The 25,049-nt window shown below is 38.8% G+C and overlaps 1 protein-coding gene and 1 pseudogene across 1 annotated transcript; both read left to right on the forward strand.

The window, feature by feature from the left end:
- The first annotated feature begins 6,034 nt into the window (after positions 1-6,034).
- Positions 6,035-12,853, forward strand: LOC145473304 (uncharacterized; annotated as a pseudogene).
- Positions 12,854-22,804: 9,951 nt separating this feature from the next.
- On the forward strand, positions 22,805-24,651 carry LOC145473320 (uncharacterized). The gene is made up of 5 exons (XM_081455022.1): positions 22,805-22,924; positions 23,566-23,662; positions 24,074-24,131; positions 24,265-24,434; positions 24,640-24,651. The coding sequence occupies exons 2-5, from the start codon at positions 23,600-23,602 to the stop codon at positions 24,649-24,651; spliced, it is 303 nt and encodes a 100-aa protein (XP_081311148.1). The 5' UTR covers positions 22,805-22,924; positions 23,566-23,599.
- The last annotated feature ends 398 nt before the right edge of the window (positions 24,652-25,049 follow it).

Here is a 25,049-nt window from a genome sequence, read left to right on the forward strand (position 1 = left end):
CCTGTATTATTTTTACTGTATATAAATGACATCTCTTCTTCTGTAAAGTCACGTCTACGCCTCTTTGCAGATGATTGCATCCTCTATAATGAAATCCGTGAAGTACAGGACTGTTGGGCTCTGCAGGATGATCTTGAACAATTGTCACTCTGGTCAAACACCTGGCAACTTAACTTTAACGTCAAGAAGTGTTATCAACTTGGTATAACGCGTAAGAAAATTCCAACTATGTTCCAATATTCATTGGCTGGCCAGCCCATTTCTACAGTTTCCTCAGCCCAGTACCTTGGAGTCACCGTGACAGACAATCTGTCCTGGAACGAGCACATCAATCAGATCTGTAAAAAGGTAAATTCTACTCTTGGGCTACTGCGTCGTATTCTAAGTGGTTGTGATACTAAAGTCAAAGATACGGCGTATCGCACGCTAGTCCGCCCAAAACTCGAATATGCGTGTTGCGCTTGGAACCCTTTCACCAAACAGAACATCACTCAAATAGAGATGGTTCAACGCCGAGCAGCAAGATTTGTATTAAATGACTATTCAAGATTTAGTCATGTTACTCCAATGATCGAACATCTTGGTTGGGACTCCCTTGAAGATCGTCGACTCCTCTTTCAAACTACTATGTTCTACAAGATCTTGATGGGACATGTTGGTATTAGCTTTCCTCCTGAAGTCCGCGAAATAACAAGGGCCACCAGATTACTGAACAGTCGTCCTTTCCAACAAATCCGTGTATCAAATGATGTCTATAAGTTTTCCTTTTATCCAAGGACAATAGTAGCATGGAACAATTTACCTATTTATGAAGATGTTGATATAAATAATTTTAAGACTATTGCTCTTGCAGCCATTAAATCTTTTGTATAATGTATATCCAGACGTCCTAACTTGTCTCGACGAGATTATACTTAATCTATTTTATCTTATCTTTTACTAACTTATAATTTTTATTGTATATATACATATTGTAATGATTTATTACGTGCTTTTATTATGTTATTTTAAACTCCTAGTATAGTTCCACTGTTTAAGGAGTATACTTATTAAAGACTTATTAAAGATTAAAGACGGTTGTACACGCCATGAATACTCTAGAATCCTATAGCTTTGGCGTCAAGATCACGTATTCGAGGATAAACGTATACGCGCACAGATCGCACATGCTTTGAATTCATAGTCTAAATTTTGCTTCCAGGAGAATGCTATGCACCCGAACTGTTACCTTCTTTTATAAAATTCTTTTTACAAAGGGTTCGCCATCATACTCTAGGAGTACGACAGATGTGTGGTATACTATAACGAAAATCCACGAACGATTATGAACGAAGCGTATTCCACCAAATTCGACACGAATATTCCAGGTGTACGTCACGTTTTGTGTGCGGCTTGAATAACCTAGGATTCTATTGCGTCACAATCACATATTCGAGTCTAGAATACTCTCGAATATTTTGGCTTTCACGCAGTGGTGACGCGTTGTGTGCGTCGGGAATACTCCAGGATTCTATGGTGCCACAATAACGTATTTAAGACTCGAATACGCTTATTATCGTCAAAGCGGAGGGAGAGAATTTCATTTTTCTGCCGCTTGCGATGAACGCCTGAAGAAACAACAGCCGAGAAAAGTAAATGGTCTTGCAAATTTTCTGAGAGCGAGCTTAGCGCCTCTGAGCAAGGTCTTCATCACAGATCGTGACAAAACTAAGTGAGACGAATTCTCTTGTACGTATACGAAATTTTCCATAAAACGAATTTATATGATTCGTGTTTAGAAATTTTACTAACAACCCGACCGGAAGAAATATTGATGGGTATATTTTGTTGAGGGCACTCTTCATGATTACGCATGCGCTGATGCTTTCGGACTTACAGCGGTAACCACAATGATGGAATACCACGAGTCGGTCCAAATAAATAGATTTTGCGACATTCAACCTTCACAAGCATAAAATCGGTCAGAGGCCTCCTAGGAGGGTTCCATGGTTTGCATCAAATACGCGGCAGCGTTAAATGGGTTTGGCGTCCCGGTTCAAGTCCTCCCATGCAACTGATCTTAGGGCATTCCGCTCTCAAGCTTTGCGAAATTGGTGAGTTGCGCCACCACGTAGGTCGGTGAGATGTAGGGTATGTTCCGTTGCTGTTTTTTTTTTTTTAGCACTTTAGTTAAACAAGGGTTTCACATTCAGTGGCCGAGCTGGTATTCGAAAAGAGCCCTACTATAGGTAGATTGTAAATACTAGAATATAAAATAGTAGTCGGAAGTGTAAACACCTGTAGGAAATAGAACTATGCATAACGTGAGTCAAAAGAGCTATACTGAAGATTGGTATGAATTTTAAGTCTTATGCCTCCATGCAAGATTCTGAACAGAATACACTCGATGGCATTAACAGAATGATGTAAGTTAACTATAGATCTTCGCGCTTTGTTGACTTGAACATCCTGAAACGAACGACGAAACGCACGTCCGAAAATTTTAGTTTTCGCGTAAAGAGAAATAAGCTCCGTGAATTAATTTGGCCTATTAAACTAAAACCGTGTGCCGTTAAGTATCAGAGTCCTGGCTTCCCTTGATACGCCGCACATGACGTACCCAGGCCATGATTTTTCCTGACACGCCGCAACGGACATATCAGGATCGGAACATGGCACTCTCCGACACGTCACGTTTCTTGACACGTCACGTTCTGATCTCGGGCACGCCAAGTGTCGAAGAATTTCACGGCCACGTAAATTCCACGTAATTACTCATTTTACGCAGCTTATTGATATCTTTGCGCAATGCGTAAAGGAGCGTAAGATACGTTATGGATATCTTTACGCAATGCATAAAGAAGCGTTAAGCTGCGTTGTTGATATATTCGCAGAATGCTTAAGATGCGTTAATGATACCTGTACGAAATCCGCAAAGTAGCGAAAAGACGCGCTAATAATACCTGCTTTTATAGCTGTTTATCTGACTTGAGGCTTCCTTTACAAGTAAGTTCTTCCGTAAGAAGACTCATTACCACAGGGTATATTTTTCAAGTCAGCTCTGTTTTCAGCAACCGGAGCCTTCATTTCCTTCATTTATGATGCAAAAGAACAATCAAGTTGAATTTACTTTGCCAACTCGTATAATGTTTCCTTACACAAGGTACAAGGAAATCTCCACAAGACAGTACACATTCGTATAAGGATACAGACGTATACTGATCATTATTCAGACCTTATACATATGCTTCAGTATACATCATTATACCTCCTTATACATGCCATTTCATGCAGTGGGTGGGCCACTTGGCTCGTATGCAGACTTTACCTTATCCCGCGAAAACATATCAGAACATGGCTAGAAAAGCCGCAGTATCAAACTCAGAAAAAATTATTTCCATAATTGACCACATTATAAAACAATTATTCACGTTTCAGTTGTGCAAGTGTGATGCAGTTGGCCGGAACGTTTGGAGATCATGCAAGAACCTAGAGTTGCTTTAGGCTGCGCCTCAAGTAGACTAGGAGCTGTCCTCTTTCGCTTAGTTCGTCGTGCGTGACGCGAAGGAAAACCGTCAGAAAAAAATGGCCCAGGATTTCACGCTAACATTTTTTTCGCGGTTTATTTACGGTCTCGCTCGACGGACTACTCGTAGTCTACGCCTCAAGCAACTCTTACGCTTTTTCCGTGCTCTTCAAGCTTTCCGCGTGTATGCACGCTCAATTATACCCTACTTAGCCACCGGCCCTCTTCTTTCCCGACATTATATCTAGGAAAGACCGAAGTGACTCTGCTCGCAGGGTGGCTAAAGCACTGTACTCGGTTGGTTACCCTGTACATGTTGCACCCTGAGTAGTAGTATAGTTGCCAAATTACCCCGCTTTTTAATTTATTCAAAATGGCCGCCAATAAAAGTTCGAGAAAAGTGGAGCAAAACGGGGGCGCTGGTCTAAAAGCCTGGAGGTACAACCGAAGTGGCGCTATCCCATTCAAGATGGCCGCCTCCCTCGCTACCCCCTCTCCTCCCCCTCTGTGGGGCTGACGTCATGGTGAAAGGGGGGATACCCCCTCTGGTGAGAGCATAAAAAGCTGATGGGATATTTTGTTTTTTTTTTTAATAGACTCACTAGACTTCCAGTACGGGGTCTTCATGCAAGAAATGGGCTTCATGCGGCTTATGCAAGAAAGGACAGAGGGAAAAGTTCGTGGCTTTGAGCAATGGTGGAGAATACGTGAGGTGTACCAAACGTTTGTGCGGTTATCGCGGGAAAATTTAGCCTAACTTATGGTAAGGATTTGGCGATTTGGAAATGTTAACATAGGTTAATAGCGACGTTTTATTCTGGAGTTCAGCTGACTATCTTTTGCAGATCTTTAAATAAATCATGGATTACAATCGTAGAAAGTCGGAATAAGGTGATAGTCTTCGCTAAACATTTGGCGGGAAATATTTCTGACTAATGATATTTTTTGGACTTTGCCAGACCAATTATTCCGATTTGCCTGTAGATACCAATTCTAACTATACTGGATATTGATAACAGTACAAAAGACTACGACAAAAATGTTTTTCTGTGTAAATAAACTGCCGCACTTTTGAAAAAGGACTCGCTATTTTAGACCGCTTGAGAGGCCAAAATCATGATGTGGTGATATCTCGAAGAAAAACGAACCCCTACCTCGGCAAATGTCATGGTTGTTAATCTTTTCGGATAGCTTTTATACTGTGAAAAGATGAAGGTAGAGGGCCGACCTCGATCTTTTGGTACTGCCCGGTTTTCTCTGACAATAACACTTAAATGGGGAAACATGTAGTACGGTGTTAGGTTCAGTAATTGCACCCGGTTTTTGCCACTTTAAACTAAAATTGAAGTCTGAAAAATATTCTGGCTTCTACTGGGCTCGAACTCATGCTTCCTAGATATCATGATACTTGTTTGGCTCTACTAAGGTCTACTACCAACTGAGCTACAAGGCCACATGTTAAGAGCGAGGCAAACTTTAGTAAGTAAGTAAGTAAGTAAGTAAGTAAGTAAGTAAGTAAGTAAGTAAGTAAGTAAGTAAGTAAGTAAAGACTTTATTTAAAGAGGGTAGCACTAAAATATTATAAAAATACTAACAAACCAGTGGCCCTCTAAAAATTATGTACAATACGGATGTTAAAACTATGGTATAACTATCAGATAATATAACGAATAAAAATACAAGAGATAAGAGATAAAATCAATTAAAAGTACAAAAAGGATATTAACTAAATCACAGAATAAAATGATTTAAAAGCTGCTGTTCTTCAAAAATTCTTTTCCAAAGAGAGTTCCTAAAAGAATTAAGCGACGCTATTTTCCGCATTGATAGCGGCAAGCTCTTCCAGGCTTGACAGGCAGTCACAGTAAATGTTTTTCCTCCTTCAGTTTTACGTTTGATAACAGGGCGAGCAATATTGAAGTTGGCATACCTAGTCTGCCGTGAATGAGTGTCGCTAGTAAGCTCAAGTAAGTGGGTTCTTTGTTCCCTGTAAAGGAATTGGATCGACAATGATATACGAAATAAAGTCATATTTGACCTGCGATTAAACTTGCGCAGTTGTTGCTCCGGTTTTGTGAAGACACAAAGTCCCATTCTAAAATATAAACGGACAGGCAAAAAGTAAAGGTCTGATGTATTTGAAAAAGAAAACGCCCGATACCATGAAAAAGACCATTAGGTACCAGCTACAACGAATTGAATTTTCAACTCTCAGTACATCTTTGAATCTCTCAGATTCCACTAGTAGTAATGTGCAAAATATCACTTGTCATCTACGTCACATCGAGGAAGAAAATCTTTCTTCACAGAAAAGTGACCCGATATCAAATTAAGTTCTACCAAAGGAAAAAAAACAAATCAATTAGTCTGTAAATAAATGGAGAAACATTAGTTATGTCAGGTTCCGCAGTTTAAAATGCTGGCACCCGCTTCTGCCTGTTCAAAAACCGTAAAGCGCTCTACTTAATCATCTGAATGAAGTTGAATTTTATCCCAAGTTTCATGGACATATAATTATAAGTGGCGAAAATGAAACGTCACATTGCCTTAAATCAAGAGATATTGTCTTTGTTCTGTCGTGACAACGACGGGGCGAAGGTATACTGTGAAAAATAACAATGTTAATTTAATGAAACCGCAAAACTACCTGTATTGGAACTGCTGGCAATATAATGATCCTCTTAACGCACTGGTATTTTATTTTAGGAACCAAATCAACTTCCCCAACTAAAATGACCTCGCTCACCACTCAGGCCTCCCATAGCTCAGTGGTAGAGCAGTCCAACCAGCAATATGGAGAGGTCATGGGTTCGATCCCTCATTGGGATTCAGAAAACTTTCTTTTTCGAGTAGGCCAACTACAAGATTAATCTTATTATTTAAAGTCAAGACTGAGTAAGAAAGTAAAATAAATAGATCGATTAGTCATAGATTCTTAACGTTGCACAAGAGTTTATTTAAAAAGTTCAGAAGTAAAAGTCATATCTGACAAAAATGTATGTTCTGTGAAAGTTACTATAGCAGTACTTATTATGGGTTGTGAAGTGTCACAGGTGCCAAGACGTCAAGGCAGACAACCGTGTAATACTGCGGTAATATCATTGCTGAATAGAAGAGATTGTTTTTGTTGCTACGTGACATGGTCGGGGCGAAAGTATAGTTTGAAATTACAATGTTAATTTAGTGAGACCACATGTACAAGTAAATGTTTGCAATTTGAAACCACACGCACAGATAAATGTTTACATAGATACAGACTCAGTTGAACCTTTAGATGAACTGCGATCAATATAATGATCCTATTAACGGTATTGCGCGATGTTTTAAAACCCTTTTTATAGTTTTCTTTTCATTTTGGAAACAAAATCCAGACCCAGTTAGAAATTAAATAATTCGACTAATTATAAATTTTTAACATTGCACAAGGGTTTTGTTTTAAGATTAGGAGTAAAAGTCATATCTGTTAAATGAAAAAGGATCCCCAATATAATTGCGACTGCCGCCACGTCAAGGTCGTTCAAACAAAGTCACTATCATGTGACCATTTAAGGAAGAGTGAATGTACTTAAGATTAAGTGTGGTCAAGTTAAGGAAGACTATTAATTATAGAAAAAACTTATTTTGTTTTCCTAACAGGATAGGATGCTGCTCCTGGGATTTCTTTTGCTGCCTTTCCTGGGTTCACGTTTCTCAGAGGAAGTTTGGGATCCAACTGACCCAAGATGCGAAGAGGGAAGACAAGAGGTCAAACAAGCTTGGAATGATTATTATCTGGGACAAGCCTACAGTTGGATAGACCGATTTGGCAGTAGACGGTAAAACCTCTAAGAACTATAGCAAAATATCGTTAATGCTATGCTGGTAAACAGATTTTTGCCAACGCATGATGGGCAAACCAAACAGCACCGAGTTTCGTTATTCCAGATAATAATACCTAACTTTGACTAAATCATAGCTTGGCACTTTTCTTGGCTGGTGTTCATGAGTAAGCACTCCGATCATCCGAGAGGATACTACCACATTCGACGTGAATCCATCTGCTGCAGAAGCTAAAAGGAAGTAGCCCAGGAGAGCTCTAACAAGCGCGTCCCTGTCAGACGTTCCCTTCATTCCTTCTACCAACTGGCACTCTCCTTTCCGAACAAGGCTTGGCCATATTAGCCATGTACGCATGCGGAGACAATCGTATCCTTAATACTCCCAATGTTGCTAACTATGGAGGTTTCGTCGACTCGACGGACTTACATCAGAGTTAATAGAGGGAAATGGTTATGAAACTTGACAAAGGGCTTTGTTCTATGTTTTTGGTCGCTTTTTAGGCTGACCCTGCACAGAGCACAATAGGTCATGATTAGTGCTCAAGTAACTGACCAATAGAAACGTGACGGTGACGTCATTCGGCTAAATTGGTATGTGAACACAAAACAAAAGACCTTGCAGGATCGTGGACCTTCCAACCTATAACTTGTGATCTTTGTTTGTTCCTTTGAAGTTTGCCGGCTTTCATAACCAGTTCCTTAGTAGGCTGGACAAAACTGTTCTGGATCGACGTTTTACAGCAAAAAGTTAAAATAAACATAGTGACACAAATAATTTTGTGATTGTATTAAACTTTACTAAATTCCACACACGGAAACTTATTTTTATATGGATCAAGCAAGAAAGACTTGCGTTACACCTTATCCAAATTTGGCAACTGACTCAGAATAGTATTCAAAATTACGTGATTTCAGAGAAAAATGAGTCACATTTGGAGTGTTGTTTTGCGAAGAAACTCTTTACGTGCCGGTGGATCTTTTTTTCACGATTTTGACAAGAAAGCATGAGAAAGACTTACAACTTATTTGGCCACTGAAATACAATATGATCTTAGAACTCTGAATTCTTAAAACTGTTCTTGTCACTAGATCGGTCTTACGTCTGTTTTGAAGATGGCTGCCTTTGAGCGCGCTTCGTAGAAGCTACAATTGACAAAATACTGCTGTGTTAAGGCGTCGTCAGCCAAGAACGTCAGGCACTGCTATTTGTACTTTTAGGAAAGTTCACGGACCTGCTTCTGGGCCCATCTACCAGTAGCTTGCCATTTTCTCGGATTTTCTTGCATAACAGCTTGAAATAACTTCGTTTGGTTTGCTTTGTGGCCCTTCAGTAATAGCATCACAACGTGAATCTTTAATTCTCTGAACCGCTGATGTATCACAGGATTATAGCAGCTGTATATATGGATTATCGCTCCTTCCTCATGCCATCTCGTCGAATTCATGAAATATCCACAAACACGGAACGATGTTCTTCGCACAACAACACTGGTCTAACACTACGATGTAAACCATAACAATTGTTATCTTAGAAATCTCGCAATTTTCCACACTTCTGTGATTCAGTCCAGAAATTTAGATACGCTTTAACGCAAGCCTTCCTTGCGTGATCTATATGGAAATAATTTTCCATGCGTGGAATTTAATAAGGTTTAAGACAATCAAAAAAATTATTTGTATCGCTTTGCTTGTTTTAATTTTTTTGTTGCAAAACGTCGATCCAGAACAGTTTTGTCCAGCGTACTATAATAACTTTGTCTACATAAATGCATTTTCCAGTATGCCATTAAAGATTCAGGTCTCCTTTACATATATGTTGTAAAATAATTCACTCAAATATAATGCACTCTTTCTCTATCTGTTTATGACAAACGCTCAAATTCATAGATATGACACAAGAACAGCCAGTAATTATCGAGTGCGTTCCTGTCGTACTAACATCAAGAAATTCACAACTCTTTACCAAGGACCAAAAATCTGGAATTGTCTTCCTGTATCTATTGCAAGCTTGTCAAGCTTTCCTATCTTTTAAGAACAAAGTGCTAAAGTTTTTTTTAAAATAGTTACTGAATTATCCTAGCTGAACACCTTCGCAGCCCTTAGTTCTTATCATATTGTGACGTCGAGGAGGCCTTTCCTATAAGCCTAGTGGTTTCTTGAGGTCTCTTTGCCTAACAACATGCTGTACTCCGTAAAATTCTTTTATTATCAAGGCTAATGAATGATGATGATGCTGATGATAATGGTGGTGTCACTCACGAGAAGAACTCTGTATTGACTGGTCTGTCTTTCTTTTAAAAGGCAAGTGGATACCTTCCATTAGGTGCAATAGTGTACCTTGATTAGATTGCCTTACATAATTCAATGTATAGCTCTTCTATTGACTCTGAATAATGTTCTCTTCTATTGCAGTTCTTACAATTTCCAAAGGCTGTATGAATCGACAATTGAAGACGTTTTAAAGAAAGGCTGTGATGATTACGAAGCGAACAAAAAATCTAGCGATTATAGATGTTGGTCCAAACAGTTCCTGTGTGCTGCGAAAGAAGTCGTCAGGAAAACCGTTGACAGTCATATCATGAAGAAAGGCAATCTTCAACACAATTGGTACGGCTGGTTTAGAGCACCATGGGGCAAACAGCCCCGATGTCCTAGAACAGGAGATTAACTGGTTTACGAAAATGCGATGGAATGACCCCTGACTGACTACTGGGCCAAAACTGATCTTGAACAACTTGGTAAAGAAATACTCGATAGAGTTTTCTATTACATTGACAAGAACAATATCAATAGCTTAGAACTGGTTTTTGACCACCATAAGTCCAGCAGCACGATGTATCTTATGAAAGAACAGTGCGAAAGCATGGACAGGGACGATACCAAAATGCAATGTAAGTTAGCAGTAGTCTTTGATAGATTGGCAGAGTTGATGGTAGATCATGAAAATATACAATGGGATCCTAGTCCTGACGGGGAAGAGGGGACCCCTAGAGTCAGGGAGGAGCTATCTATGTTGTATCTTCTCCAGCCTAAAGTCTATGAAATCATGAACATTGCGTCCAACGCCAGAAATAAGACCCTCTGTCACCGGCTAATGACAATGTTCCAAAGTGTCTATGATAACGCCCTGAATCAGGATGGCAACAAAATTAAGGACCATTTCGGTGAATTCGGCTCCATTTCTGCAAGTATGAAACGCGAATGTACAGACACCTACAAAAAGGATTTTGAGCAACTCACGTGCTACTTGGCTGAGACGTTTGCACGTATGGAAAAACTAAGGAGTGTCTTAGGGCCAAATTATGACAACTGGCAGTCGAGTGAGTCGCAAAGCATGCGAGCTGTTGTTCTAGTTTGGCTTTTATTGGCACCTAAAGCCAATTTCTATGTCAAAGCCGATGCACTTAAGACAGCTCAGACTGCGAAAGAGTTGCTGAAAATCATGTATAACAAAATCCGAGAAAATGACCTCACTGGCCTTCAAGATATTGCCAATTTAGTCCCCAACGAGAATCAAATGGGACTGACCAGTAGTGATGAATGTGCCCCCAGTTTTGAAAAAATTAGTAGGAGCATGGAATGCGGTTTTAAGATCCCCAAGGATAACGTTGCAGTTTTTCTTGACCAGTACAGCAGCAAGGATCGTAGAACAGAAAGTCTGGATCTGAGCGTCGATCATAAAACCCGGTTAACCCAGTTTCAAATTTCTAACATCAAAGGTGCAGTTGAAAATAGCAAGCTAGAGCTGCAAAGCTCGTTGGAAAAGTTCACTGGAGAGATAAAGAAATATTTCAAGGCGTCAATAGGCAGTCGTTTCGCACATTTGCGTGATGATTTCACAAAGGTTGCCAAGTTTGACAAAGCAATTGCCCGGACAGATACAATTTTCATAACCGGCAAATTGGACGAATTCAAAAAGACGGCAGCAGAACTTCAGAAAAAACTAGAATATGATACTTCTAAGCTGCAAATGGAGGGTACTATAATCGAATCTATTGATGCTACTTTTATGTGGTTAAAAGTCATTGGTTCGGGTATTTCGGCAATAATGGGGGTCGTGGGGGGAGACTTTGGCGGCTTCGCGGACACGGCTGATCGTATCGATGCCGCCGCCAGGGCAACGCTCGAGGCAGTCAAGGGCGGTGCAATTCGTGAGCAAATAACAATAGCCACAGACAAGTTCAGGATAATTGGAGAAGGATTTCAGAGAAATAGGGTTCACTTAGAAAATACCAAGAAAATCATTGCTAAGCTCGAGGCGGAAGAAACTAGTAGTGATGAATTTAAGAAAATACAAGCAGAATTTCCGAAGAGCTATAACGACTAGACACCGCAGGTCTCCGAGGCTCAAATAGCTGAGCTAGACGCTGCCTGGAACGCAGTAGTCAATAATTTGGAAACCTTGATAGATTCCGTGGAGACAAGAGAGGCCATTGTTGGTGCAACGTACATTTTCGTAGGAAACCACCTTTTTAAACTCAAAATCGCTGTACCTCAACTTGCGCAAACCCTTAGCAATCGGTTTGATTACCAATTTGAATTGATGGACAGTTTGATGGCAACGGTCCGGGCATATACATCAATGCAAGCGGCAAAAGGTCTAGAGCAAGGCTTCGAGGGTTTGGAGGGACAGCAAGTGGAGTCCGCTGAAGCTCAGCTTGCCCTCGAACAAATGGCTTTATCCACATATGTAATATCTCACTTCCATTTGCTTCTCATCCTATCTCAGTATTGTAATTATGTGACCTATGTCAACGCGGGGATAGAGTCCTATCAATGCACTAACGCCTTAAGTACAATGGATATCAACCATATTGACGAGGAAATAGATAAAAATCGATACTCGCACGCTGACGAAGTCTAAATGTTATCGATTTTGACGATTTCATCGAATTTTTTGATCGATATAAAATCAATTGAAATTTAGTATTTGTTCGTTGGTTAGTGTTTTCAAAACTGTCTCCGTTGAGGCAGCGTTTGGTCGTGACCCTTTTAAATTTAAATTTAGAGCTCGAGGGCGCTAGCAAAGTCGCCAGTGCTGTAGTAACATGACGTCCTAACTGACCGCTGACCGGCGGTAGCGGGAGAGAATTGTGCTAGCTGTAGGAATCGACCGTATTAAAGCATGTTGCGTTAATGTCTGTTGTCTTGGTACCTTTCCGGAAACAACAAGTGCCTGTGCAATGCCATGAGAAGCACTGCACGAGAGATTACGAGACTGCGTAATGTCAGTGATTTATTTCGAGGCGTAGCCGAGTTGACTACCGCCCGTATGCAATATATACTTTGGTTCAAATATCTTCGACGAAGAGGAACTGACCAGTAGGGGTTGAATTCTACAATAAAGAAGAGAAGTCGCTCATCAGTAACTTAACTTTGTGAATGTAAATAACAGTTGCGTGATGAGAATAATAAAACTATAACTAGTAACATAACCGGCAGATATGATATAAAGACTAATTTCTCAGTAGTCAATGTAACCGTGTTAACAGTTAAGAATTCTTAACAGATGTGCGACATTGACATTTGAAAATGTTCTTGCTGACTCGGCACAAGTGTTTAGGAGCATATTTAGTACTGTTCAATTCTCGAAGAAAGTATGCATGATCGCGTTCTGATCTGTGACAAATTCCACGGAAAAGCTCATTCCTCGTAACCACAATGCGATAGACCAACTTATAGTTTCAATTCTCTCGGATGATTTTCTTTGCAAGTGATCTTTAAGTTCTATGAAAGATTTGGTTCCATGGCAAAACCGTCGGAGCAAGGTAGCGGTCCCATTTCATCTACTGTGCCCCGGCGCTGTTTCTCCACGCCTTTTGTTTGGTGCTTCTTAGTACTGGTCCTAAGGAAGTACCCAGAGCTCGTTTGCAGCCTCCTCTTGAACACACTTTAGGAATCTTTGACGGTAGGAATATTCCTTTAGTTTCATCATAAACGACTACCTGCGAGATCCTGGACGCTTTGATGGAGAGCGATTGACTGCACAATCGACAACGTGTCTTTGGCGATACTAGAACGGCACCCAACGCATGCTGGTGTTGCTCTAAAGAAGCATCGTGGAGTTCATTCCACAGTTCGTCTCCCCTCTTTCTCTCATCGGGAAACAAGATTGCTAAATTTGAGCTTAAACTTGCCAATGATTCGTGATCACCAATCGAGGATTTTGCCGATAGCGTTTCTTCTCCAGGTTTCCACTTTTTGCCTCGAGTAGCAAAACTATACAGGTTGTCAGTACAGTCAAGAAGCACTTCTGGCACAATGCAATGTCTTGAAAATATAAACTTCTGTAGATGATCCAAGTTCTTACTAGTAATTAAAATCGACCGGATTGTTAAGCTTATATTTATTCATCTACAAAACCTTTCTACTCGTTTTTGCCTCTTCTATAAAGTTCTTGCGAAATGACTTCCGGCGAGTCGGTTCTTCCACCACCTTAGTCGTCACGACTCAGTCCAGGGATCCGTTTCGCTTTCGCAAACTGTTAGCGAAAATAATTTTTCACTTTCTTAGTCTGCGAGCAGGCTCACGTTGGAGCACACGTTGGAGCAATCATGCTAGCATGAGCGAAAACGAATCCTGACATAATTACTATGGCTGGGTGTAAATAATGCATTAAGCTGTTTATCTGTTTCGGTTTGTAATATCGTGTATCTTGAAAACTGATACTTTCCTTGCACATTTTCGGCAGCGGCTTTTTAACAGTGCTGACATCCGAATTTGAAGAAGAAAAACAACTGCCAAGTTCCAATCTGTGCTCCGTGTGTCTTTTGATTCAACCCTGCAGCAGTAACCGCTAGAAATTCCCCTCTGTGACAGTTCCGGTGAGACTTGGTTGTTCCCCAGGTTTTTTAACAAAAACTCTATCCTGGCAGACAAAAATTAAATTCAGCAGGTTGATCCAAATGGCCAAAGCTGCATACAAATCTAGCCATGCATGTATATTTACATGCAAAACTGTGTGAATCGGTATTTAACATACACTCTTTTTTATAATAATATTGTTTTTTCTCTGGCCGAGGTTGAATATTCTTATTTTTCTGCTGATTTTAGGCTGGGATATTTTTCTGAATATATTCTTAGATTATAGGGTATGAAATTTCAGTTTTCGAATGTATTTGGTGTCTGGCTGGTGTAAAAATAATTTTGGAGCCAGCCTGCAGGCACTAAAGCCTGATATCACACATTACTTCTTGCAGAAATGTTTTGGCATCAAACATACAGCAAGTGCTGTTTTTGCTGCTTTTTGGCTAGTTTTGCTGTTTAGAGAATGGAACAATTTTATACGGTTTAGTTAAAAACATAATTGCATTGCATTTGCAAATTTTCAACAGACAAAATATTGTTTTTTTTTTTAAAAATCTCAGCACCTGGTTTATTCGTAAAATATTCTTAAAATTTTGTAAATTTCAGCCTCAATATTCTTATAAAATGATATTTTCATAAAAGAAAGAATGGCAAGAAATATTGCATGAAATTTTCAAAGCAAGTCAACTGAGGCAACCTATGTTATATTTCACCTGCTTTTACATTTTGCTATACCAGTTCGTAAACTAAAATTCTATCACGCAGTATATAAGCAGGTATGCAATTTATAGCGTCGTTCAATGACACGCAGTTCGGGTTTACGTTTGAAGACGTTCGGTTGACATGTTAACTGGAAGATGTAATTTGGGTATTTATATTCGAGGCAAACATTTCACTAAGATACAGACGTTCCCCTTCATCAGGCTAGCAAATACTTTCGATGCTAAATGTAGACACTATTCGAGAAGAAGCTAAAATATCTAAAATGTACGAAACTAAAATGTACAAATAGCAGTAACGAAATAATAATATGAACAGTAAGGTAAGGTAAGGAAAGGTAAGTATATTTTAAGCCAGGGGCTCATGACAAAAACGCACGACTATTTACAATAACATTACTACTTACAATTACTATATTCGCTAAGATGGATTCAAAATTAAAATATAAATTAGTCCTAAGAGCAACTAGTCCTAACAATAAAAAGTCAATAATTCTTCCAAAACGACAATGCAAGCCAATGTAAAAAGAAACAAAACAAAAAAACTACGCGATTATTTAGTGAATTTTGGATTTCAATCGCAGAAAGTCGAAGCACTGCGATATTTTTCGATAACAATTTTTCGGGGATATTTTCTAATCGAAGAGTTAATTGGCCTTTCCGAGACCGTTTATACCGATTTGATTTTAACTAAGCTAGATATTGATAAAATAACTAAACTCACTGATGGACGATATGTTATTATCCCTTAACGGTTATGTCAAAAGAAAAGATTGTAACCATTGCACCGGGAACGTCACTATGCCAAGACTTTACGTTCAAGAACTGAACCATTCTAATGTGGAAAGTGGTTGTTTTAGTAATACCTTGCTGTTTCATGGAGGGAACATCTAAACCTGCTCAAGCTTACAGCCCAATTACGTGGCCTCAGAATCTACAAATAAAAATAATTCAACTCCTTGGTTGAAATGCACTGTTATGTTTCTATTTACTTCAGTCAATATATCAATCCATTGAAAGTTTGAAAGTGGTTATCACCATTAAACAATTGATGACAACTAAGCGAAACTAATTTCGATAACATTTAACGTCTCAAGTCCAATGAAAGGAATTTCTGAAGGCAGAGAGGAATTCCCTCAGCAACAATGACAAACTTGTCTAGAAGACCCCATCAAACGGCCTTTTGTTTTCTTTTGCTTAAAATTGTGATCTTAATCGTAACTTTTGTGATCAGTAGACGTCTTAAACTTGACTTTTAGTAAAAACGATTGTTACTCGAAGCACTCTTTCTGTTTGATCTTACGGTTCTTAAAATTACTATGATTAAGACGAATTTCCAGTTTTTCTCGCTTGGCCAAATTTTTGATTAAGTAAATACTTAGCGGCCTACCCTAGACGAATGTAGCTGGGCATTCGCTGTTTCCAAGCTTTACAGATGCAAGCATGTCCTAGTAGTTTTAGTATGTGCTTCTATAGTTATTTTAACTTAAAAGCTCTCAATGTCAAACTTATTCAGGTTTCATGTTAAAGATCTCTTAAAAGGAGGCAAAGTCATATACACCATTCAGTTCTCCATAGAGAGCTAGCCTGGTCTAAAGGTTTCCATTATCGCGAAAGATGGACTTCAAAGGATGATATCTAAAGAGAAGAACATATCACAGTAAGTTTTACTGTGATATACAGGGTTTACATTGTTAGCAGCTAGGAATTATCATGATATTTCCCTGTGATTCCATTTAAAGACCCCAGGCAACTGGAAGAAACGGTTTATTTTTGAAAATTCTTCCCTGTTGTTTCGTAGAACAATGAGGCCGCCAGGCATGAAATATTTTAGCATGATGGCATAGTTGTGAAAACTCAGCACCGCAGTTAAATTTTGGATGCACAATTTGATGTGCTTATCTTCGGTAGATGTTTAGGATTTTGGACCAAAATTAGAACAACGCATAAAAGTGTCTTATTCCTTGCAGATTGCACTTATCAAGTACCACTGACCAAAAACAAACTAACCAAGTAACAAAATTAACGCCAGTAGTATATTCCTAAATGCTTTTGATAAATTATTTCGATCTTCCTTCCACTCACCATCTTGGGACCCTGTATGTGAAAACCTCAGATCATGTTGTGAGAAGCTGCTTTGCTCATCTGCCTTCTCACTGCGGGGACAGTAGCAGAGAGGAGGGTAAGATAAAAGCTAAAATAGAAGCTAAATGTTGTTTGTCCCCTCTCGAAAATTTTATTGACGGTAAGGAAGTTCCAAAACGTGGCAAAATTTCAGATACTTCAGTTTTTTTGTGTTATCTTATTAACGTTCGATAACCATTCCATTCGATGAGATACGAATGTAATTCAGAGCTCTTTCATAAAAGGTTGTGCAAGCGGCGAATATAATGACCGTGAAATAACAAAGAGAAAAATAACATAGAGAATGCACTGGTCATCCAATACGTCGTGATTTAATGAGGATCAAGAACAGTCTCGACGCAGACGTTAGCAATTACAATTTGCACGGCACAAACTCTTTGAAAGAAAGGAAGATGTATGAGATTCGCAAATTTTTATTCAGAGCTGCAAAACAAAAAAAAGTAATTTGTTCCTACTCTTGTTTATCTGTTTGCTATAAGAAAACAGTCTTTTGCACAGGCTCAATTTTAGGGGTTGTTTCACAAGTTTTTTGCTTAACTACAAATACTGAGCAACATAACCTTTACGCTTTGTCCATGCTTTTTTTGAGTGATTTTCAATCAGAAGAATAAATACGATGTTTTTATTTACTCCCTAGATATCAGGACAACTGGCAGGAAAGTTAAAAAGAAGCTAAGCTATATGCGGCAGATGCGGTAGCTTGTAATGCCCAGTTGTTTTAACTGCTTTGAGACTGGTATGATGTAGTCCTTAAGGTATCATGGTAGGTGGATTTTTACGAAAAATGCGAAAAATCTTTTGCTTTTCAAATTGAGAGGACTGAGATAAATATTTTGCAAAAAGAATGGAAAGAAAAGCTTTTTTACCTTTTAAGATAAAGAGAAAAACTATTTTTGAATCTCATTAACCTCTTTCGGCGCGTTGACACCTCTAATTAAAATTCACCGCCAGTTGTCACATCTAATGCGAATTGCGGTGTGATATTCCATTTGTGTGATATTCCATTTGATCTGGTTGTTTCATCGCAAGTTAGCTTTCGTTTTTGTCAAATTTTCTTTATGTCAGGACGAAAACGCAAGAAAACTTCTTGCCCATCTTCGTCTTCGAAGAAGCCAAAGAGGCGAAAATCTGGTCGAACCCAGAGGTTCAGCGTGGGTCGCACTGTAATCATAGTCCAGCCAATGAAGCTGAAGGACAAACTACAACAAGTGCTAGTCGCACGAAATTGCTGGAGAACGGACGCGATTCCGAAACTTCAACAACAAGAGAGTCAAGCGCATATGTAGACGATGATTTCCTCTTTTTGGCTTCACGAGGCATGGTTTCAAAAATGCCTGGAGAACAAAGAAGCCTAAACTCGAGCAACATATTACCAATGCCGCCGACGAAATCTTCTAAGTAAAAGAAATCAGGGCAGTTTAAATATAAATACAAACCTGTATAAAGCTCTTGGCAGTTTGTCGCTTCTCGGACGATTTCACTGCGACGGGTTTCCCCGCCAGAATTGTAGACGTCTATTTTTTTCAAGTTGTCATAAGCCATTGTTTTAGTAATCTGACCCATGCCGGCATCTGTCAGTGCGGAGGGGATTTTTAACACCTAATCATACCAATCTCATAAAAGGTTTTTCGTCTTTTTCTCGATAAAATGAAACTGCATATAAGGATAAACATTTTTAGTTCGTTTACGCGCGTCTTCCTACGGAATTGGCTGAAACTCGGGAGGTATGTTCCAGGATACCTCCTTCGAAAAAGGATGTCGGGCTTTGTTTAATTTCGCTTCCGTTTCAAAGTTAGGGCCTCTTTAGTGGAAGGAAACGTCCGCATTGAAAATATCAAAGTTTAGGAGGATGTAGAAAAACCCAAATCACATCTGGAAAATCGCCGACGCTCTTTTCGAGGGTGATGTGTGAGAAAACATTTCCGATGTTAATCACGCATCTCCGACAGTTCACTCGCGGAAGCGAACCAGTTTAAGCGAAGCAGTGTTCCCGGGTATTTCTTTTAATATCACTGCGACAATGACTTTTTAGAAAATTTCAAAGATATGATAGTATTCTATAACTATTAAGCTTTCAGAAAATGTATAAGTTGGTGGGGTTTTCTTTCAAAGCGCCAGCGTATAAAGAACGCGATTTCCAAACACTGTCAATCCACCTACTATGATACCTCAACTAACATCGTAACTACATGGAGCAGGAAATTGGCTTGTTGGCTTAGTTTTTGGTTCTGTCCTCGTGTACCGGTTCACAAGAACCGATGCAAAAGACCCAACAATGTTCAACAGCTAAACAAAGGTTCGTAAAGAAAGAAGTACAATGGTACACCAGGACACAACCTAGTTTTCTGTATCCAATTTAAGTGCTGGGTAGATGTATAATTTTTTCATGCAGTATGTTTCAATTTTGGCAGAAATCATCATCCGATTTTGACGAAGACGGAACTTTGCATTAACTCTTACATGACAATGGCAGTCTGAAAGTACTTGTGAGTGGAACCTATTATATCTACGCCCAAGCGTTTTTTGAAACCTATCCCCAAGGAGGTTCCTCGCATAATCGCGTGGCTCTAGCTGTAAATGGCGAGACAGTCTCTTTGTTTCAGAATTCGCTCGAAAAAGGCTCAGACTACGGCAACCGGTTTACTGGGGCGACAAAGAAGCTGACAGAAGGCGACCAAATCAGCTTGATTGATGTGTATCCCAGCAAGCTGTGGACGGAAAAATTACACACTTTCTCTGGAACCATGAAAATCAGTGGGTGTGGTTAAGCGAGTATAAGACAACTCACGTGTAAAGCTATCGTGTGTATGCCTCGGAAAACATTTCTTAGTCTGTAGTGGATCATCAGTCATATCAAGTCTTCACTAAAAAAAAAAATAAAATAAAGGTGACGGAAATATAGTGGTACAAGACAACTATAACAAGGTATGTTGAAAAGAATGCGAAATAAAAGGATTCGAAATCAATTTGTGTCATATTATGAGGTTCAATGAAAATAAAATGGGTATTAATTGTTCAAAATATCACTGTGTGGTCTTTCCTCTTTTGCGTCAAATGTCGCGGTTCGGTAAGAAAAAATCATCGCTGAGAAAGATTGGAGTCTTTTGCAAAATTGTTATCGAAAAATATCTCTGTGCTTCAACTTTCTGCGATTGCGATCGAAAATTCACTAAATGATCGCGCAGTTTCTTTACATTGGTTTGCATTGTCGTTTTGGAAGAATTATTGACTTTTTATTGTTAGGACTAGTTGCTCTTAGGAATAATTTATATTTTAATTCTGAATTCATCTTAGCGAATATAGTAATTGTAAGCCGGTAACGTTATTGTAAATATTCGTGCGTTTTTGTCATGAGTCCCTGGCTAGGAAGATTGGGCAACCACTCCCGACGTTTACCACTTGAAATATATTTACCTTTCCTTACCATACCTTACTGTTGATATTATTATTTCGTTACTGCTATTTGTACATTTTGGCTTCGTAAATTTTAGATATTTTAGCCTTTTCTCTAATATCGTCTACATTAAGCATCGAAAGTATTTGCTAGCCTGATGAAGGGGAACGTCTGTATCTCAGTGAAATGTTTGCCTCGAATATAAATACCCAAATTACATCTTCCAGTTAACATGTCAACCGAACGTCTTCAAACGTAAACTCGAAAGTGTCACTGAACGACGCTATAAATTGCATACCTGCTTACATACTGCGTGATAGAATGTTAGTTTACGAACTGGTATAGCAAAATGTAAAAGCACGTGAGATATAACATAGGTTGCCTCAGTTGACTTGCTTTGAAAATTTCATGCAATATTTCTTGCCATTCTTTCTTTTATGAAAATATCATTTTATAAGAATATTGAGGCTGAAATTTGCGAAATTTTAAGAATATTTTACGAATAAACCAGGTGCTGAGATTTTTTAAAAAACCCAATATTTTGTCTGTTGAAAATTTGCAAATGCAATGCAATTATGTTTTTAACTAAACCGTATAAAATTGTTCCATTCTCTAAACAGCAAAACCAGCCAAAAAGTAGTAAAAACAGCACTTGCGCGCCGTATGTTTGATGCCAAAACATTTCTGCAAGAAGTAATGTTTGATATTAGGCTTTAATGCCTGTAGACTGGCTCCAAAATCATTTTTACACCATCCAGACACCAAATACACTCGAAAACCCTATAATCTAGGAATATATTCAGAAAAATATTCCCCCCTAAAATCGGCAGAAAAATAAGAATATTCACGGAAAAACAACATTATTATAAAAAAGAGTGTATGTTAAATACCGATTCACACAGTTTTGCATGTAAATATACACGCGTGGTTAGATTTGTATGCATCATTGGCCATTTGGATCAACCCGCTGAGTTTAATTTTTGTCTGCCAGGATAGAGTTTTTGTTAAAAAACCTGGGGAACAACCAAGTCTCACCGGGACTGTCACAGAGGGGAATTTCTAGCAGTACTGCTGCAGGGTTGAATCAAAAGACACACGGAGCACAGATTGGAGCTTGGCAGTTATTTTTCTTCTTCAAATTCGGATGTCAGCACTGTTAAAAAGCCGCTGCCGAAAATGTGCAAGGAAAGAATCAGTTTTCAAGATACACGATATTACAAACCGAAACAGATAAACAGCTTAATGTCATTTACATCCAGCCATGGTAATTATGTCAGGATTCGTATTCGCGCATGCTGGCATGACTGTGTCAGTCGGTGCTCTTTTATCAAAGGTCAATTTCATGCCAGCGTACTTTACGTTCAAGAACTTTACCGGCAATTCTAATGTGGAAGGTGGTTGTTTTAGGTACCCATTTTATTGGAGGAGAACATCTGAACACTCAAGCTTACAGGTAAATTTCGTGTCATCCCGGTTTTTCTATCTATTTCAATCCATTAATCCACTAAAGGTTTGAAACTGGTTATCACCATTAAACAATGGACGACAATTAATTCCATATCATTTGACGTCTCAAGTCCAATAAAAGAAATTTCTGAACACTGAGGGGAATTCCCTTAGCAACACATGGCAAACTTGCCTAGCCGACCCCATCAGGTAGGCTTATGATTAACTGATGAACTTCCTGTTTTTCTCGCTCGGCCAAATTTTTGATTAAGTAGTTACTTAGAGGCCTGCTCTAGACAAATGGAGCTGGACATGGGCTTTATTCAAGCTTTACAGATGCAAGCAGTTCCTGACGGATGTCTTCTTAATGTCAGAATCTGCAAATAAAAATAACTCAATACCTTGATGGAAGATACATTGTTAGTTTTTCTATCTATTGCAATCAACCAATCAATCAATTTACTAATGGTTGAAAATTGGTTATCACCATTAAACAACGAACGACAATTAAGCGCAATTTCGATAACATATAACGTCTCAAGTCAAATGAAAGGAATATCTGAAGACAGAGAGGAATGCCCTTAGCAACACATGGCAAACGTTCCTAGCCGACCTTATTAGTTAGACATTTGTCTTCTTTTGTTCAAAATCGTGGTCTTTGATGGTAATTTTTGTCCTCAACATTACCCTTAAACTTGATTTTGGGTATGCAAAAACGTTTGTTAGTCGGGACACTCTTTCTGGTTGGTCTTACGTTTCTTAAAATTTGTATTATTATGACGAATTTCCAGGCGCTCGCTTGAAGTAAATACTTAGCGGCCTACCCTAGGCAAATGTAGTTGGGCATGCGCTGTTTGAAAGCATCACCTAGTAGTTGTAACATGAACTTCTATATTTATTTCGAACTTATTTCCACTTAAAAGTTCTCAATTTCAAACTTATTCAGGTTTCACGTTAAAGATGTCTTAAAAGAAGGCAAAGTCACATATAACGCTCAGTTCTCCACAGAGAGCTAGCCTGGTCTGAAGGTTTCCCTCATCGCGGAAGACTGACTTCAAAGGACGATATCTAAAGAGAAAAGCAGAGTGTAGTAAGTTTTACTGTTAGCAAATTTTACATAGTTAGCACCTAGGAATTATCATGATATTTGCCTGTGATACCGTGCACCGACCCCAGGCAACGGGAAGAAACAGTCTCTTTGTAAAAATCCTTCCCTATTGTTTCGTAGAACAATGAGGCCGCCAGGCTTGAAATATTTTAGATGGCTAGATGGGAATTACAATATCCATAACGTCTGTGAGAAAACGTTTAAATCTTAATATTTTTTTCACTCTTCTTTCTTAGTTAGATAAAACTCTAGACAAATGAAGGGCGACGATTTTATACGGGCATTATTTTGGGCGAGTCCGCGTAACTTAAAAAAAGCCCGTATTAAAAAAAAAATTCTAAAGTAGAGATTAGAAGAAGAATCCAGTTACCATTTCCCTTAGTTTTAAGAACTCAGTACCGTAGTTGAATTTAGGATGCGCAATTTGATCAATAAATCTTTCGTAATTGTTTACGATTTTGGACCAAAATTGTAACTACGCGTAAAAGTGTCTCATTCCTTGTAGATTGCACATAACGCCAAGTACCACTGACCAAAAATTTTAATAACCAAGTAACACAATAATCAAGCAGTGTATTTCCTAAATGATTTTATTACATTATTTCGATATTCCTTCCACTCAGTATCTTGGGACCTTGTGTGTGAAAACTTCGAATCATGTTGCGACAAGCTGCTTTGCTCATCTGCCTTCTCATTGTTGGAACAGAAGCAGGGAAGAGGGTAAAAAAGAAGCTTAAATATTAGTCTGCTTATTGTTTGTTCCCTTCTGAAAAATTTATTGACGATAAGGAAGTTCCAAAAACCTTCAATAATAAAACGTTAGACTACCGTCTAAACCTACTCATGACCAGGTCTAAGTTGCTAATGTTTGGGAGGCTGTGTTTAGACTCCGTTTAGGCGGAGTTTAAGATAAGTGACGTTTAACTAACCCGGTTTCCCGGTTGAAACCCGGTTTAGACCAAGACCTTCTTAAACGACGCCTAAACTTCGTTTAAATATTCGGCCCAAAGAGTCCAGAATCAAGTTTTGTGCCTTACTACAAATACTGATTAATAGCAACTTCTTTACGCTTTGCCCATTCCTTGACTTTCTTTCAGAAGAATAAATACGATGTTTTCATTTACTCCCTAGATAACAGGACAGCTGGCAGGGAATTTACGCCAAGCCATGGCTTACGCGTCCGGTGAAGGTAGCTTGTAATAACCACTTATTTTCGTAATTACACGAAACAGTAAATTGGCTGGCTGGCTTAATTTTCTGTATCCAATATACATGCCGGGTAGATATATAATTTTTTCATGCAATATGTTTCAATTTGGCAGGAATCACCGATTTTGACGAAGACGGAACTTTGATAGGACTCTCAAATAACAATGGCAGTCTGGAAGTACAGAAGAGTGGAACCTATTACATCTACGCCCAAGCGTTTTTTGAAGCCTATCCCGAAGGAGGGGAGGAATTTATGCAAACCCGAGACGCAGTAAAGGTTTGGGTTTGCATAACTGTCTCGAATTCTCCCAACCCCCTCGTGTTTAGATGAGGCTATGTACGATACAAGGAAAAAGTCCTCTATTGCTTAATTCCATCGGCGTTGTTCTCGAACTGTACTTCTTCTTTGGACGACGGCATCTCTTCCATTATCGACGAGAACTTCTTTTCTTCAACATTCTCATTCGTTTTCTTGTTGATTCTTTTAGAAAAATCTGTGAAAAATATAAAAACAAGGTGTAAAAGGTGAAGGACTGACGAAACAAAATGTTTTGTTGAAACTTAATTACTACGGCATATACATGCATGCTTGCTCGGTACTCATAAGTAATAGCATGTTATGACAACAACGAACAGAACACCTTAAAATCAGCAAATGTGCCTCGAGTCTGTCTTTCTGTTTTCCTCTTTTTCGAAAATTATTCACATCAACATTTTGGCTAATTTTTTTGTTTTGTTTTTCAAAACGTTTATCACGCACGTTTGATAATGGGAACATTTTGGTCACAACGTTTTGTTAGCATATTGATTTTCACTGAGAAAATAATCCTTTTAAATGTCGCAGTATTTAAGGTTGTAGTACATATAAGGGCAAGTAGTACCATTATTTTATCCTTAC

This window comes from Orbicella franksi, chromosome 2 (genome assembly GCF_964199315.1).
Source record: "Orbicella franksi chromosome 2, jaOrbFran1.1, whole genome shotgun sequence".
Lineage (NCBI taxonomy): Eukaryota > Metazoa > Cnidaria > Anthozoa > Scleractinia > Merulinidae > Orbicella > Orbicella franksi.